Source organism: Coloeus monedula (assembly GCF_965178545.1).
Source record: "Coloeus monedula genome assembly, chromosome: 1".
Taxonomy (NCBI): Eukaryota; Metazoa; Chordata; class Aves; order Passeriformes; family Corvidae; genus Coloeus; species Coloeus monedula.
In genome coordinates, this window is record NC_138781.1 from 135,573,686 (window position 1) to 135,592,201 (window position 18,516).

General features: G+C 39.5%; 2 protein-coding genes across 2 annotated transcripts in view; both read right to left on the reverse strand.

Annotated features, from left to right (window-relative positions):
- Positions 1 to 18,516, reverse strand: part of RAD54B (RAD54 homolog B) — a gene marked incomplete at its 3' end in the record, with an annotated part of 63,592 nt that overhangs the window by 31,752 nt on the left and 13,324 nt on the right.
- Positions 7,860 to 13,816, reverse strand: FSBP (fibrinogen silencer binding protein). The gene is made up of 2 exons (XM_082296896.1): positions 13,402 to 13,816; positions 7,860 to 9,208 (listed from the first exon to the last, which is right to left on the reverse strand). Exons 1-2 carry the CDS (start codon positions 13,770 to 13,772, stop codon positions 8,683 to 8,685), a joined length of 897 nt encoding a protein of 298 aa, XP_082153022.1. The 5' UTR covers positions 13,773 to 13,816; the 3' UTR covers positions 7,860 to 8,682.

Here is an 18,516-nt window from a genome sequence, read left to right on the forward strand (position 1 = left end):
AAAATGTGCTGAGAACAAGGCGTAGCTCTATAACTGAACAAAGAGGTGGAAAGAAAATACTGAATAGTGACTCACTGAGTCGACACAGTCCATTCTGTGAACTGGCAAGGGAGCCTACAGAAATACAACCCTTAATTATGTACTTAATGACTGTACCCAACAGAATGTGAAAACTGGGTTCAGGTTGTGCTATTTGTGAGTTTTTGAATACTTGAGTAAGTAACCTTTATTTTCAAATAGGAACGTTCTGTATACAATAACAGAGCTGGTAGATGTATTTAATTCGAACAAGTAGGAACAATCCTCCCATCACTATTTAATGAAACATTTACCTCTTAAGGGTATCAGCTGTAGAGGAAGGAGGATAGAGAGCACATACTTTCAAAATTACAGCTCCATGGAAGAAAACTATTCTTCCTAAAACTCTCAGCTGTCTAAAAATCCAACTGACTCCAGCTTTCACTGTAAAAATTTAATGAACTAAGCTGAAAGCTTCTATCAGGTCCACAGAAATAGATGTGCAAGTCCTATTATCAAAGGAAAAAGCAGCATCATTGAGAATTCTGAAAAGCTGCAGGCATAATTTGGTGCAGTGAGCCAGATCAGCTCAGTAAAACATTGGAACCACTCAAATGCCATCCAAATCGACTGTTTACTACACTCTTAATGTTGTCATCCACACTAAAAGTTGTTTTGATTAATTTGTCAAGTAAAGGGGGTTTTACTTCAAAAAATAAATGCAGAAGTGATACCCAAAAGCAAAATTTATTCTTGGGTTCTGTAAATATTGAATGTTATTGCCATAAATTATAGTGTATATGTGATATGAAAAGATTCCAAATATTTAAATTACCAAAAAACCCAAATTACTAAAAAATAGTTAATAGACTGTTACACAACCACAGGCTAATTGTAGTCTTCTCAAAAAGCAATCATTTTTTGAAGCAGTTTGCAGAGACGTTAAGTGTTCATACTTTTGTGTTTAAATGTAAATGGAAGGTACTCAGCTAAACCCGTATGTGCTACTTCGAAAATACGTGGTTTGGTATTCTCTTAAGCATTTCTTATTACTTCTATCATCTATTTTTTAGAAAAATAAACTATTTCTGTACTGTACCAAATCTCTGTTTCTAAAATGCAAAGACCTAGATCTGTAACAAAAAGCAAGCAGGCAGAAAGGAATTTCTTAAGATTACATATCCTTCATATTAACATCTGTTTTAATACATATTGGAAAGAAAACGCTTTTAATGTCCTGTTTGTGTTTGTTAATGGCCATCTTTGATTTCCCTGGATTATAGTAAAGAGTCCTTAAAATACAAGTAATCAATAAAACCTATGCCCACTGACATAAGCACGAAACACAACATATTCCTATCCTAAATTATTTAAACAGGACTGTTTAAAATTTATGACAGTACCCTGGGAAAAGGCACACAAAGGATGAGTCATATTTTTTAGAATTTTCATGTGTTATGCAGCAATGATTACTTGCAGAGTGGCTGACGAAATATTTGGAAAGGGAAAAAGTAATCTTTCCAAATCAAGTTATATAACTTTGATTTACATAAATGTAATCCATTCAGTAGTCCAACCAGAAAAGTAATATTTATGGCCCAAACACAAAAACCTAGAGCTTTAGTTGTAATTCTTACTAGGAAAGCAAAATAGAACCAGGAAGATGAAGGAGGGAAGAGAAGAAATTCATCATTATGGAGGTACGAGGTAATAACTGTGCTGCCTTTTCTGGCTCTGGATGTAAGAAAACTCAATACGACTTAAATTGCATAGAAATTCCAATGCAAATTAATAAGATGATTCCATGCAGGAAGCCTTAAATTCATGATCCCTTTAACAGAGACTACTTTATGTCAACCCTGCCTATTTTTGGTCCTGAGCTGACCACTTACATAAGGAAACGCTAGAAGACATGGAGATGTGGCAGCTTTCCATCAGCAGACCGGCTCTACTTGCTATTCCCAAAGTACTGCTTTGACCCTTGGTGTCACTTGGTGTCACATGTGTTCTCGTTGGGTATATGTGTGCCATGAACATACATGCATGGGCACGCTCATGAGAGAAGGATGAGATTCAGAAAAAGATTAAATTTATCTCTATTTCATCTGAAAACAATCTTTAGAGATGCCCACTGGATCTTCAGAGCTAAAGTATCTGAAACTCTCCAAGTATATTTAACTTCTACACTGCTGAAAAACATCTTCAGTGCCATCTCAAAGTTCACTTAGGAATTGTGCATTTTCCAAACTCATGTAAGCAAATTAGCACATAGCGTTACATAACAAAAACTTACGAAACGAATAGATTTTATCTAGCAGAAATAATTAGAACAGCAAAGGCTAAATTCCCTAAACAAACTTAGTTCAGTCCTTTTCTGCACACACACTATGCAGCACTCTGAATCACAGAGCTATATGCCATATTTTCCAGGCTATTACTGGTCTTTCTGCAAAAGAGACGGGCCATTACCTATCCAGCTGGACAGTCCAACAGCTCTGAAATCCTTATTGCCCCAAAAGAAGGGCACTTGTCCTTGAGATCCTTACTGCCATCTGCCACTCTCTGGATTGAAACAAAGTGGCTTCCTCACTGAGGCTGTCTGTCCCTTTACTGGCAAAACTACAAACACATTTTCTTGCTTCCATTCAGGGTGTGCACAGCTGAGAACTCCCTGATCCACTCTCAAGAGTGCAGTGTGCTCAGGCTGGACAGGCATTCCTAAGAATCAGTTATGGACTATACCCGAAGTGCAACAAACTTGTTCTGAAAATGACCACCTTCTGCGTTTGCTAATTAATTACAAATTGAGCCAAACTGAGTGAGGTTTTATAGGAATGGCCAAAGATCAGTTTGATGCCAAGTTTCAAGTACTTTCTCAAAAGCACAGGGAAACTGGAACACTACAAAGGAAAGATGATAAAAATACAGTACATGCTAAACAGAGTATTCTCCCTGCAATTTGTTTCACAGGAAAAAGATGAGTCATAAACAAACACAAACGCATACATAGAACACAGACATTACAGCCCAAGAGGAGGTAACACAGCATAAAGTAGCTTGGCCACACTGATAGTTAATGCTGCTAAGGTCATCTTGTCATGTACAACCTACTACCAAAGCCTCCTTACAGTGCAAAGCAATGCAAACATCACTTGGGTGAAACCTTCAGAGTTTAAAAGTCAATTTTTTGGCGGGATGACTTACAGTACAGTCCGAAACAAACGCCATGTTACAATAGAGAACATGGCAACAGCAATGGTAACATACATACTGGTTTTAGTCCTGTATCTCTGTTACGCACCACACATAAATGTTTTGACTTCACAAATGGTATTCTTAATAGTACCAACAAGTGGCCTATGTAAAATTTACCTGCAAACTGCTGCTGAGTTACAATAAATTACTTCTTTCACATGACATCTTCAGTGATTAATAACAAATAGAACTCAACACTACCACAAGTTTTTATCTGATGCAATGCGGGACACAAACAATACTGTAGCAACTAACCACAGGCAGTCCAACATCCCTTCTCCCCATCCCCAAACTAGATACACGTTTTGTCCAATTGCTTCTGTTAAATGAAAGTTAAAAAAAAAAAAAATTAAAAATCAGTCATTTATAAACTGGTTTACTTATTTCAAGCATGCAGACAGTTCCAAACTTTGAAAATGCATAAATTTTGAGACAGCAGTAGCAATACAGACAAGGCTCTTACAACTACATACAAAGCAAGTAAATGGCAAACAGAATACTGTAAACTAAATGACTGAGCCTTAACCAAACTGGGTCCTGAAGTCAACCAAATCTGGACGGGCAATGTAATCCAATGTAAGCCACTGGAATTACCTTTTCATGATATTTATGTCAAATTATGCTAATTATTGTGCCTACCTATAAACAAAAATCAAGAGCCAAAAGGAAATTGCCAGGAAACAATGACTTCTTTTCAAAAAAAATATATAATTGCGTATGTAAAATACAAAAGATCAGTAGCATTTTTCAAGTCTACAGTTTTGTTAAAGAGCAAATAGAAATCATAAATTATGTGGAGTAACTGCTGATTAAGCATTCAATTAAAATTATATGGTATTTTTCTTGCGTGAGTAATTCAGAGTCAAACAGAGTCAAGGTGCTATACTAAAGAGATATTTGAACATACCAACAAATCATTCTGTGTAATCACTAGGATAAAATAGTGTGAAAATCCCATAGCATGGAAGAAAGGCAGCGGCAGTGGGGAATGCCAATGCCTACAGATGGCTGAGATTTCCTTGGGTTCTCTGACCCTCACCCACCTTCCCATGTACATGAATCAAAAGCAAGGTTTTCAATAATTTTACCACTGAACTGCAGGTTTTACAAGGAAGATTTCACATTTTGTTAGTTAGCATTCAGTGGAACTTCAGGAAACTGTATCTTTATTATGGAGAAAACTTTACCCAGACAAACTGGGTGCCAGTTAGGAGCAACCATCACTACACACAGGTTGACACCAAGGCAAACACTTTTGGTTTTAGCAGAGATAAAACACAGAAACACAGGTCACAGAATGATTGACATTTAGTCCTGTGTTATACAGTCTGCTAACTGACATTAACTACTGTAAAGAGCACTTTTTTTTTTTTTAAATCTAAGATACAGACAGTAAGATTTCTTAAATGATTTAAGACCTGGATATTTAAAACAGAATAATAGCCTTACTTGTTAGGAATACACACTGAGAAGCTATATTTAATGCATTTTAATGCTAAAAGTGTTCTTTTTAGAGGCTTCTTTATATTTTCATATGCAAAATGGAAAAGTAATCAACATCTTAGGAAAACAACATTTTATCATCTTCTTGAGTAACCTTTTAATATTTAATTGAAGTTAAAATTGACATGGAAGCATCCTAAGCACTTAAAAGTAAGACATAGGAAATGTCTTAGCCCAGGTATCACAATTCCTTGTTTCTTACTCCCACTCAGAAACAACTCTTGTTTAATTATAAGGAACTTAATGGCTTTGACTATTGGAAATCCAGTGAGCACAAGTCTGCCCAAAGAAGACAGTATGCAAGCTCAAGTTTATGCATTTTCATTGTAAGGAGGGGGAGGGGCGGAAATCCCAAGTCAGAAAATGTGTAGAAACATAAATGAAAAGAATGAATTTAAGCTAGTGAGGTGGAAGGTGTTAGAAAACAGGGGTATGACAAGTACAATTAGCTACAAGCAATCTCTCCTGGTCTTGGAGTATTCTCTCTTACCATTTTTACCTGATAAGAATTCTGATCTGAGGCAAGCATTCCACAGGAGTCAAAAGCTAACAGGGTGAAGCAGGAACAAAAAACGCAAGATAATTAGGCAGCAGAGATGAAATTATAGACTATTGTTAGACAATTACTTCGATTGATGAAATTACTCAAGATGCCATCACAATTACCACAAAGTTATCATAGTTACAGTTTTTCATTCTAATACTAAACATAAATCCATTAAATGTTTGGAATTAAATTACTCCTACAGCCTGTTTATTGCCGTTATCTTAGTAGAAGGACATGAACATATGGTAGAAATTTGTCCTTGCCTAAAATTACTCTGCTTGTACTCTGTACATTATAAACATGCAGACAGGGAATGGCACTGCCAGATGTAGTGAAGGGAGTAAGAGGATAAGAATGAGGGTGAAGGAGGGAAGGGCTTCCTACCATCCCTTTCACACATGCTAGTACAGTATCGTTTGCTGGAACAGTAAAAATTCATAGCACTTCATGGTCCAGAAGGACCAGCCACAGCTGTGGTGCATATACCCAACATTAGGAATACATGGAAAAAAACCAGGAACAAGCACGGAGAAGTGAGAAGTCTGACTCAGAAAGATAACCTGATACTGTAAAGCAGATGTGGAGTGAGAAAGAAATGCAAATCCACCAACACAGAGAGGTATAATATATAGGCAGCATCACACTGCTCTGAGAGAGCAATATAATGGTACTGAAGGAGGAAACACTTCTCTAGTGAAAGGAAAAAAACACCATCGCACTAGTAAAGAAAGGAGCAAGCTTCATGGACACTCAACAGATGCCTCCCCTTTTCCCAAGCTCCCCAAAAGTCAAAAGAAACAAAACTGAGAACACAGCAAATGAGAAGCATGAGACCTCTGAACTAGAGGTGCTGCTTGCAGGCAAGAATTAAAGTCTTCCACTAACAAGTGACACAAAGTCAGAACAATGAAACATGGAACACCCACTATAAGGGGACAGTGTATTTTATTTCTTTCCCTTTCCAACATCAAGAACACAAGGGAGACTTTGCTCGACGCAGAGTCCTATTTTTGTAACTAACTTGCCTGCCAGTTCAGAAATTACTATAAGCTTTCCAAGACTGGAAATTCATCTAGTCCTAATCCTTGAAATAAAAATACCATGCCAGTAGAAACTCTGGAAGTCACCTCTTCATCTAGCATCAAAAGAAAACATTCTAAAGTCTCTAGAGTATTTTGGTGGCCAGTGTTAAGAGTACCTATAATTCAAAACCACTGCAAGACAATGGGAATTATTTTCTGAACTACTAAAAACTTGTTCATTTGCATGACACATAAGAACAGACATAAGACATAGAAATTAATTCCTTACCACTGGAAACCAGAATTCTGATTTTTAACTGAAAAGATAAGATCATACATTTCCAAATTACAAGACATGGGCAGATAATTTTGTGCTGTTTCCTATTTCTGAGAAGCAGGACAAATAAAATCCTTATTTATTTATTAAAGCCAGCATTTTGATTCTTGTAAACTCAAAGAAGTATCTCCTTGAAGCATTTCCAGCTACATAAAAACAGATCAACGTCCTTGAACTAAGAAACACAGCAGAAAGCCAAGGACCGTACAGGAACAAAGGCCACTTATCCAGGCACCATCATTTTCAGTACACACAAAGATTCCCAAAACACTTACAGTACTCTCAAGAAACGAACTGAAAAAGTATTGGGGAAATCCATATTGCCAACACTTGTTTTCACTGTTCTATACTTTCCCTCAGTTTGTAAACAAAAGACTTGCTTCCTTTACTTTTCCTACCTGAAACCTGTTAAAGTTACCCTGGGCCCTGACAGTCAAGATTATTATATCACATAATTTAACTACCGTTCTTTAAGCTCCACTAGCTCCTCAGCTACACTCACATGCTTCCAGTCTTCAGTTTTCAGTAAGTACCTACCCCTGTGGTAGCTGATTTACTCAGAAGACCAACAACGAGGTGTGAGGCTTACCTCATTGAGAGTCTGCTGATGCAGACCAGTGCCCCATGCTTGCATGCAGAGGTTTGTGGGAGTGGAGAAAGAAGCAAATTCAGGAAAACAGTGGTGACAGGAGAGGAAGAAATAGTCTCCTTCCTATTGCTTTTGTTCATTCTGTTGTTGGGGCCCTCTGAGATGGGAGGCACTGGAGGAATTACATTTCCTTTGTTCTCTCTTTTTCCTTGATGCTGTCCTTCATTTCCTTTTCTTGCTGTAAAGGTTAGAGGAAGGGGAAAGCATTGTTACAGGGAATAAGGAGACGGAGGTCTAAGGCAGTTGTGGATCCATTCACAACAGGCAGGAGACTAAGAATTATGAAGAAATTAATCATCTGGGACTGATATTTTCCACATATTTTTCTTCCAGTTACGAACGTTGATCATTACTACAGAGGAAACAGCTGCTACCAGGACAGACAGAAGAAGAATCAATTTTGTTTTCATTTGGGGCTTTTTATTTGAAATGAATCGAAATATCGGAACAACAGCATCTATAAAAGGGACCCAGAATAACACAATCTTCTGTTGACTTCAAGTCACAAGTTACTTACATACAGAAACTGTTTTATTTCAGTAGCTTATAGTCATAGTGATATTGATCAAAGGCACCTGCAACTGTCTTGGTTGCACATGCACTGTAGTAATTATGCATGCAAATGAGCAAAGTAGATATTCATGTGGTTGATCACCAGTATAATTACTATAACTGAATACACAATCATGGTAACTGTACACACAAATTACACATGCATGCAGTTTTAAAAACCAAGTGTTGCATTCATTGTCTCTATTTGGATAACATCCTATGGAAACACTTCTCCACTGGAAACAATTAAAAAGTATTAACTTTTAAAAAGATGTACATTTAATCAACTGTCTACTGAACATTAAAAAAATATAACAATCCAGTAATTTTGTTTTCCAAGCTGACATATCAGCAAAATGTCACTACTGTCATAAGATTTAACAACTTGAGTAAAACATTTAAACATAGCCTCTTATTTCTCCTCATATGCATTCATTAACCTGCAACTGCATTAAGATATTAAAGGTGATTATTTGAAAAAATAATGCATATGATCAAAATTTTGAACAAGAGCTGAGCTAAATTTCCATTAGCTCATCACAACTCTAGAGATAAGTGGAAATATTTTTAAAGTTTGGATTTTTATCAATCTAAACACTTAAATGTACAGGATTTCATTATACTTTAGACCAGAAGAGTTGGTGCATTCAAACCCATACAAGGTATTTTTCTAAGGTACTTAAACAACATATGCTTTCATGTCTCAAGCCCAGATTTTCATCCATCCATATTAACATAAGAAACGATTTTGCATTTATTATTAAGTACTTCAAAGAATATGACGGAAGTAATAAAATATTTAGATATTGCTGTATTCTGGCAGATCACGGCGTAGTCGTATAGCCTTCAGCTTCTCTACTTTGATTTTTGTTCGCAATAGTTCTTCTTCCAGTTGCTGCTTTCTTTTCAAACCATCCCTTTTTTCTTGGACATAAAGACCAATTTTTCTTTGGTTTTCTAATATTATTTGATGCTCTTCTTTCAGCATTTGTAACATCTGTGGATCATAACCACACATTGGTCTAAAGCGTTCTCCAACCTCAAGCCTAAAAAACTCATCTCTTCTTGGTACAGGGGAAGGAGACATCATCACTCTCATATCAACTGAAGACACTGATGTTGAAGGAGACCTTTCCATAATATGCACCAGCTGGTGTTCTTCCTCTTGTTCTAAGTTCTCATTTTGCTGTGAGTCTATAATCAAAGAAGGAGGAGGTTTGACATCCTCTTCCGACTGCAAGTCCATCATGACTGTCGCAGGATGGTGATCCAACATTGCCTGTGGTGAACTGGTACCAGCAATTGTTTCTTTATCGATACTAGCACTAGAACACACAAAATCATATTTAAATAATCCATTAAAAACTATTTTAAAAGGCATAGCTGTAAGTAACCAAAGCTTCATTTGAATACTACTCTGCTATCTACGCCTGGGACTCTATTTCATTATCTAAACACCACTTGTGCCTCTCTTTCTTTCCACCACACACACAGCCCTGTCTTACTCCAATTTTATTGCTCTGAAGGCAGTACACCCAACAGAGAACTCATCTGGTAGGCCCCTCTGACACTGAAGAAGCAAGAAGAGCTATCAGAGACAAATGAAAGTATAAAAAAAAAAGCAGCACCAAGTCATGCAAGTAACAGAGGACAGAGTTTATATAATATAAAATATATAATATAATTGATAATATACTTATCAATCTCCCCCTGTTTTAAAGTGCTCCCTGTTCCTGATTCACGCACCCAAGTATTTGGGGTTTTTTTCAACGTAAAATAATCACTAAATAAAATTACACAAAGAGCCTTGGGAAAAGAAACCAGAGCCCAAAAGACAACCCTTGCCAGTAGATTTGGGAACCAAGCTAATCCTTGCTCCTTCTCTTTGAATCGTTGATCTTAGCATTTCTTCTGAAGCTTCAAGACACAGAAATGCTTCCATTAAGAACAGCCTGTAGTTCTGTACATTTCTTTTTGAAAGAACAACACCCACTTGACTCATTTGTCTTTCTGTAAATCCCTGAGTCAGCAGCATCTCAAATGATGATTTGACATTGCATTGGCTTTAATGATGATAATGGCTCAAGCTGTTCCTGACACTTGTCTACCATCAGTTGTGTTTGAAACCCTACACTTCTGCACATCACTCCTGTATTCAGGTAATGCTTTTTTAAGCCAGATCAGCTTCTTGATCTATTACTGTACAGATCTACAAAGAATACTTGCAGCATGACTGGGAAGGCAGTATAGAGTTACATGGGAACAGGACTATATTAACTTAGGATTGACAGCCAAGTCAGTGCACCCTCATGGCTGGGACTGTCTAAAACAGAGGCTATAACTGGTGGTTGCAGACTCAAGACATTTCTGAACCCTTCGAAGACTACTGCTAGCAGTCAAAGGCAGTAAGTGGATCCATGATTAACCTAACATTCACAGACGCTCCCCAACTCTGAAGGACTTGAGTTGCTGTCTTAAATTTGAGGGTGAGCAATGCAGTTTTTCTACACCGTAAAATGCCTTCAGAGCCCTACATGCCACACACTGAGAAACTACCTGATTATTAACACACCGGACTGGTTAGTAAGAGATGTGGGTTCAAATTCCCAGAAGCAAAGAGAAATTTAATTTGTACATCCTGTTCTCATGTAAATGCACTAACTCCTTAATGAAAAGGTGGCATGATCATAATTTCTGGATGTCCCATGGTCTTCTAAACTCTTGGTTTAAAAGAAATAAGCAATCACAGTTGCAATTTCTGAAGGACCCTGACCTAGCCTGCCATCCATTAACATGAAAATGCATTTTCTATAATAAAAGCATGAAAGCTTCTCAATACTCAGTTGTAAAAATGCTCATCAGGGTCAGAGCAATATATTTTCCAAAAATAAAGCCTGTCAAGCACACAAACTATTTAAACTAAAGATTCTTTTCAAAAAACCACCATCCATCTGAAGCAAGTATTGAAAACTGACCTTTCATTAATCCCCTGAAGAAAACACCACGATAATCTTAGTTCTATTGACTGTTACCTGAGCTGCCTATGAAGTATCAATTATATCACCTTACTCACTTCTACCTCATGTGACAAAGCTTCACTTTTTCCTATATGCTTCTTTCTCACATTGTTTTAGTCCTCTTAGCATCAGAAGCATTATCCTGCACACAAATTTTCACTTGTTTTCCCCAGTGCTGAGTGCAATTCTGGGCTTCCCCCCTCTTCACAACCACAGCTTCTAATAAAGCTTCTCTCCTTCTCATTTGCTGGCTCCTGGCCAGCTTCTAGCCTGAGAAAAGTGGAAACAACCAGCAGGAGAAGCAGGTCATTCTGACAAAAGGAAATGGAGAGAGAGCAGAAAGAGAAAGTGAACGAGGTTAAATAGAAGAAAGATTTTTGTCTAGCATAGACTAGAGCCTCCAAACAGTGAAAAAAAAAATCCATCTCAGTGTAATCCACACAGAACTGGAAAAATTAGCAGATCTCCAGGTAACTCTGATGAGGCTTTTTTTTTTCCTTAGTCAGCCTCTTAAGAGGAAAACAATTAGACAGCAAAGAGAGAAAGAAGGAATTGAGAAACAAAAGAGCTGCCTGTATGGTGGTTACTAATGTTGTTTCTGACAACTTGACTGAAAGAAAGACAAACAACAGTTACCACAATTGGGGCATGGTGTTTATAACCCTGCAGGCACCCATGATTCACCAGGTTTTGTTTAATCACAGCGAGCTAGAAATTGCTTAAAGGTGCGATTACAATTTGGGCTCGTTATAAGCCGTATTTCCCTCCTCCAAAACCTAAGTCACATCCTGGTGAGTTAAAACCCAACACTGGGTTTATAAAGTTAGGGTAAAATGCAACTCAGAGAACTATCAAGTAATTATGTATTTGGGCAGGGGAAAAAAAAAAATCTTTTAAATTATATTCTTTTCCTTCAGCCCACAGTGTAGTGGCTGTTCCTAGGAACAACCATTTTGGGTAAGCAGTAAGCAAGTCAGTGTTCCCAGACCCATAAAAACCTGCAAAAAAATGTTTAAATTACAGGAGACAAACTATGGAGATCATTAGCTCTTAATCATTCACTAAAAGCGTCAGTGCTTTTTATAAGCCAATCTACAAACTAAAGTTCTCACACTATTTTTTTTCCCTCCTTACAAAAGTTGGTAGTCAAGACACTGCAACCTTTATTAGCGCAATTAAAAGCCTCATTTTGTTCCAGAGAATTCTTTGGAATGGTTCCTCCAGGGGCATTCACCAGGAGCAGCAGCACAACCCAGTTGCTTTAGACTTCTTTACGCAAAGGACCCACAACAGAATATTTTTAGAGCATCTGGCATGTTGGGATTTAGACAATTGTTACCATTCAGTTCAACCAGTGGCACCATGAACCCAATTCAGCAAGTGTGCGCATGCCAGCTTTTCTTAGAGTGTTACGCTGCTGCACTCACTATCAGTATATCTGATTAAAATACGGAAAGTTCGCTTCCCATTAATCTGCTTGGGAAAATAAGGAAAATCAAAGCTTTCTCAAGGTTGCTGTGGAGTTATTTGACTTCCCTCCCCCACTCCCTAGCTTAGTTTTTGTATCTGGAGGAACCAAAACCTGACCCAGGCATTTTTTGATCCCTCGAGGACCAATACAGAACCAGCAGAGTGTTACAAGTCAGATATGAGGGGCATTAGCCAGCTGTGGGAGAAAGCCTGCACAGTGCCTGCCTGTATTATGTCTGGCTCAAATCTAGACAGTGTGTCTCACTTTACTGAGCAGTAAAAAAAAAAAGAAACCGTGCAAAAAAAAAAGAAAACTTCTAGTGCTGTACCTCTCAGTTTCTCTCTGTATTTAAACTACCTCACGTACAACACAGAACTGCTTGGAGTTTAGACTGCAATTAGCTTTGCTCCAGCTTCAGGGAACCACCGTCAATGCAAGAAAAGTATAATTTAAAAAAAACATTTGCACTCACAAAGCCACTGCAGTGTGGAGAATCAATTTTTTTTCTTTAAAGGGTTGGGATTAGCTAAAACATAACATGCAAACACCAAAGTAAATGAGAGAAAAAAGGTGAATAACGTTTCTTAGCTCTGTGAACTAACTTTATTAAAAATCCTACATAAACTGGTAACAGTTCCATATGTTGCAAAATGACTGCAGTATTACCTTAAATGGAGGAGAATAGCCATCACTTTGCCAGTGTTTGAATAATCTGCCTATTAAAAGGTAGGGGAGGGGTAGAGGTTGGAGCTACTATTTCTCTTTGATTCTCTCTTAACCCTCACTTTCCAGAGTATGACAAAGACTCTGAAACAAGCTTTGAAAGAGCTGAAAAAAATTAATGCAATGCTAAGTCACCACAAAGCTTCTCATAAAACAAAAGCAGTATTATTTTTGTCATTGTTTCCCATTTGGGAATTTCTCTGATAAACACTTCCTTTAGGTGCCTGAGCACAAGCAAAAGCGTTACAAAGTAGATAGGAGGCGCCATAATTTTCATTCAGTAACAAAATAAAAAGAATTGTCTCACCTTTGAACACCGCTCCTGTCTCTTAAACACACATTGGAAATCTGTGGAATCATCTCCACAACTTTCTTGGTTGGCTCGGAAATGCTGCTTTTACAATCTGAGTGAGTCTCCTTTTGCTGCAATAGCTCCTGTTTGGCATATTCTTTGAGCCTCTTGTACAGCGTGCGCAGGCCCTGTGCAGTACGAGGAGGGCGATCTACTCCGATGGCATTGTAGTTATCAGCTATGATATCCCAGCATTTGTTTTTTTCCACTATTACAGAATGCTTATTGGTATGTTCCTCGAGAATTTTAACATACGGCTTCACGAGTTTTAGCAAATCGAGCTTTTCAGATAAGGTAAAATTAGAAGATCTGGCCTTCCCAACCATTGTTATCTTTGAATTAAGGAAGCCGTTCCTGGAGCCACCATGCAGTCCCTAGCTCTGCTCAGCTCTTTTTCACAAACAGAAAAAGATCAGGCTTAACTAGGCTAGTCTCATTTAGGCCCACGCCTACAAGGGAGGGTTTATTAAAATTCCTTCAGCTTAAGCTGACGCAGGTTCAGGAAATCTGCTTAAGCCAAGCCTGACCTACATAAGGCTTCAGACTGAAGAAGGCGAGAAGAAACAAGCAAAATACACTTTTGTATGAAGAGACCAGACATACGCAGGATTTAAAAACATAAAGGTTTAAAGATTAGCACGTTACCCAGCTAAAAATTACCTAATTTAGCTGGAGTAACAAGCTCTGACACATCTCCCCAGCTCCCTCACACAATCTCAAACTGAAACCGTGCTGGAGATGATTTTACGTGTAACGACGTCTCCCCCAAAAAAGCAACAACTGCTTTGTGCGAGGCAGGGCGCGTTACGGGGAGCGGGAGGCGGCGGCGCGTGTGGAGAGAGCCCCGGCAGAGCCCCCGGCGCCATTTGCATAGAGCTGGTCCTGCTGTCAGTCACTGCGGGGCGGCATCTCCCCCAGCCGGCTGGTTACGCTCGGACTTCGCCGCAAAGCTCGGCTTCTCCCGCACTTGGCAGCCGGCGACAGCCACCGGCACGGGGGCTTCTTAAAGAACCCGCTGCGCTCCCCAGCCGAGATCCGGCACCGGCAGGAGCGGCATGAACGCCTCGGTGCGAGCGGGCCCTGAGCGCCGCCACGCCGGCCCTGAGGCGGCTCCCGGGCGAACCCCGGCATCGCCCCTCGGCCGGGGGCTGCGAGGCGGCACCGCGAGGGCTGGGGCTGCCCGCAGTCGTGACAGATTTACCGAGTGCGTTACAGCGTGTGGTTACTGGGGTTTTCATAATATCCACCAGCAAACAACCGACTTTTATTGTATTTATCCAGGCGTTTTTTCAGGATTAAAAAAATCTGATTTTTATTAACAAGATGTGCCTCCATTTCTAATGTTTGCTCAACAACCTCTCACCTTAAAGCAAACCTTCACATAAAAACGCGTGCAAGGCTTTAAATTTCTGTGGTCTAAACTAGAGCAACAAAACGGAGAAAGAGAAAAACCAGCAGATAGAAGGAAAGGTGTTCTCAAGTACAAAAAGCAAAAACTAAGTTTCAAAAATTACGTACTCCACTGAAAGGGTCCGGAGGGTGGGAAACAAACACCACTTTAGATAGTGGCAACAGCTTCCTAAGCTTAACATGTCCAGCCTTGAAAACAAGGGAGCCTAGAGCAGGGGGAAGGAAAGAGAAATAATTATAGCTTGAAATATCCTAAGGCTATGAAGATCTAGGTATAAACTTGTTTGCTGTAAGGGGAAAAAACGCAAAGCAGACACAAGCCGCATTCAAAACAAGAAATTCACACTAAACAAAGGGAGACTTTTAACTGCTAAGAATCAATTAGCATTTAGAACAACAAGCACTTTTGGAACCATTTCTAAGACTTGGCTCGTCAGTACCACCTAACAAAATTGTGACCAGTCCACTTCACTGACATTGCTTTCAAGCCAAGATTAAATAAAGCATTTTATAGTCTGAAGCCTATTACACTTGAATTTGAGAAACAAAATACTCTTGTGGTTAGAAGCACTGTACGAAAACCATTACTTATAAACACCTAATCCTTCCCTATTTCCCTTCACTTTGCACTTTACTAATATTAATAATATAAAGCTGGTGGTTAGAGTTTTGGGTTTTTTATTTTATGTTCTTAGTTGTTCTTCAGTAACTGAAAAAAAAAACTGGATGCGCTTCACATAGTTTAGGCTCTGGCAGTATCAGCATTGAGGGGTCACAGGCAAGCCTACACTGTACTCTCCACTGCTGAAGCAGTTGTGCAGTGCCCACCCAGGCGCCTGACTTTTTAGTGACAAAAATAAGTCAGTGATTAAAGGCTCCTCCCCACAGACACAAAGAGCACAGATGAAGTGTCGGGCAGAGGTAACCCCAAGAACCCAAATGAAAGAAACCAAGCCCTCCAGTCCAGCTGCTCCCAGGCCCCGGGGGTGACAGATATACAGAGTCCACAGGAGAGGCTCTCTCTAGACCACCTTGCAGACTGAAGGAGGGGGTTACTGCCCACTAGGTATGGGACTCATTGTGAGATGCCAGAGAGAGTATTTTGGGATTGCAGAAGGCAGTACAAGATATTTAGAGGACGAACTGATGGCAGGACAAGGAACAGTGAACCATGAAAGTGGTTTGGGCAAGAACAAGCATAGGAGGATACTGGGCGGGGGGAAAAGGGCTAAGAGGGGCCAGGTGCATGTAAACAGGTGGCTGCCCAGTATGGTTGTTCAGCCATGCCCTGGGCCTGATCACTGCAGATTGTCCTATCTGCTTATTAAACTAAATTTGTAACTGCTTTCCTGGGTGAGGGGAAATCTCCATTGGGTGTGACCATGTACAAAAACACAGATGTCAGCAACTGGAGTTGTACCACAGGTCACGGGCCCAGGCTGCTTGAGGCACCAGAAAGCAGAAGCCAGAGCCCAGGCACACTGCCTGGATACCTGTGTCAGTGTGTGACCTCTGGCAAACTCCAAGGCAGACTAGCCAGGCAGAAGGCTTGGGAGCCAAGCAACAATGAGTCTGGATCAGACACTGCAGAGACCAGAAGGTCTGAGATTTGGCTATTGGAGGGACACCAGGACACCTGGGGACAGGCCACTGGTCAGACCAGCTGCCAGAGAGACCCAGTGTGCGTTTGTGAGTCAACTGGAAGACCAGGGGATCCAGGGACCAGTAACTGATCAGAATAAGAATTTAAGACCACTTGCTGGAGGATCCATGTTGTATACATAAGCATTTGCCATAAATAAGCTTTTTTCACAGTCAGCCAGTGAATGGAAAGGCTGAGGCCATTGAAGCTGCTTGTGCTTGCGTGAGTGCTGAACTTTCTGATGTCTGGCTGTATATACATATATAGAGTGCACATGTGCCTCTTGAGAATACATCCTTGTGGTCCTGGCCACGAGGAGCTGCAGCAGTTTCCTCTATAATGGGCTACCAGATGCAGCAACTCCTAATATTAGACTTACCTAGACTTGTATTACTCTATTACCTTCTTCGTGCTTAATGTTGCTAGAGAGACTAAGTTTCCACACTAATGTAATTATAGCAAAATAGTGTTATAAAGTTTTCTTTTGAGCAAGGAGTGCTGATGGAATGCCTGAATTACATATTGTTCTGCATTAGTGTAAAATAACCCTTGTAAAAAATGAAGCTGGCTACCTACTAAGATTTTTTTTCTTCCTTTTTTTTTTTTTCCCCTTTTTAAAACAGCTCTGCTCATCAGCCTAAGGTCATATCAGTACTTGGATGAGAAATCAGAGAATGTGAAAAGCTTGGATATTAATGATACATACAGACATCTTTGAGCTAAAACAATAGGTGTAGCTCCAAGACAATTACAAAAACCAGAAATGTTGCCACAATCCACCCTTCATTCTACACCTTCCACCAACACTTACACTTACGCAACACAGTGCACAGCCAGTTCAGCAAGATGATCTAGGTACAGAATAATCTATTTATTTTGCAAGCATAATAATTTAATATTAATTTAATAATTGGTTTAAGTCAACATAAATGTGGCACATTGTCAAAACAGTAATTTCTACCTCCCCCCAACTGTGTCATGTTCCTGCCCCTTCACTGTGCTGATATGAACACTCACAAATCTGGACGACTCATACTAATAATTTTTTTCTGAGCTGGGTTAGTTTTAATGACCCGCAGTTCCCTAATCCAGTATGCCACAGGACAAATAACTCACAAAAAAAAATATATTGAGAAAGCTTCTTCAGACTCTATCTGGATCATTGTAGGGTGAACTGCAAACCATATTCCTAGAGACTTGTATTACCACAACTGAGGGGACAGCAAACCACAGGTAGCAGGAAAGAAATTCTGGTCACCACTGAAGAAAATAAACATGCATCATTTCACTGCCTTCTATACCTCCTGTTTTTGCTGTGAAAAAGTCTAGAATTAATACCAGAAAATTATACAAACAGTGCATCCCAGAGAACTATTGAGATGAATGAATCACAGCTATAATACAGTCAGGAATTAAAGTAGCCAAATCACCATGAATTGCTGAAAAAGCTCAATGGCCACAAGCTTTACAAGTGATAGGTTTGTATCACAGCCACTGACTGCATCAAGTGGCCCATGTAAATTTAGGCACATTATAAGACAGAATACCCTGAAGTAGAGAATGACTTAAATCACAGGAGCTTTTTGGAGGGAGAGGGAGGATCCTTTGTCACACAGGACTGAGGAAGAATCTCTCCATGACAGACTTAAAAATAAGGTACATGAGACAAAGGAAAAAAGACATCTGAGAGAACTGAGGATGCCCTAAGAAAGAATGTGTCTGGAAAGATGCAGTCTGGAACAGAGAGCAAACATGAATGTTGAAAGGAATGACACCAGCATAAGTGATTCAGGCTGGGACCTTCTAGTGCAAAAAATATCAAGTCAACAGATTGCTAAATCCTGTGAAGGTGCTCTGCCCACAAAGTGCTAGCCCCAGGATAAGTCTTAAGGACTTCTGTTCTTATTTAGTAATACGCAAGCAAATCAGCTCTGCAGAGACCTGGAGTTAGCATTTACAATCACCTAGGAGCCTGAAAATCCTCAAGAACAAGAGGATGATTGCAAGATTTGAATCAA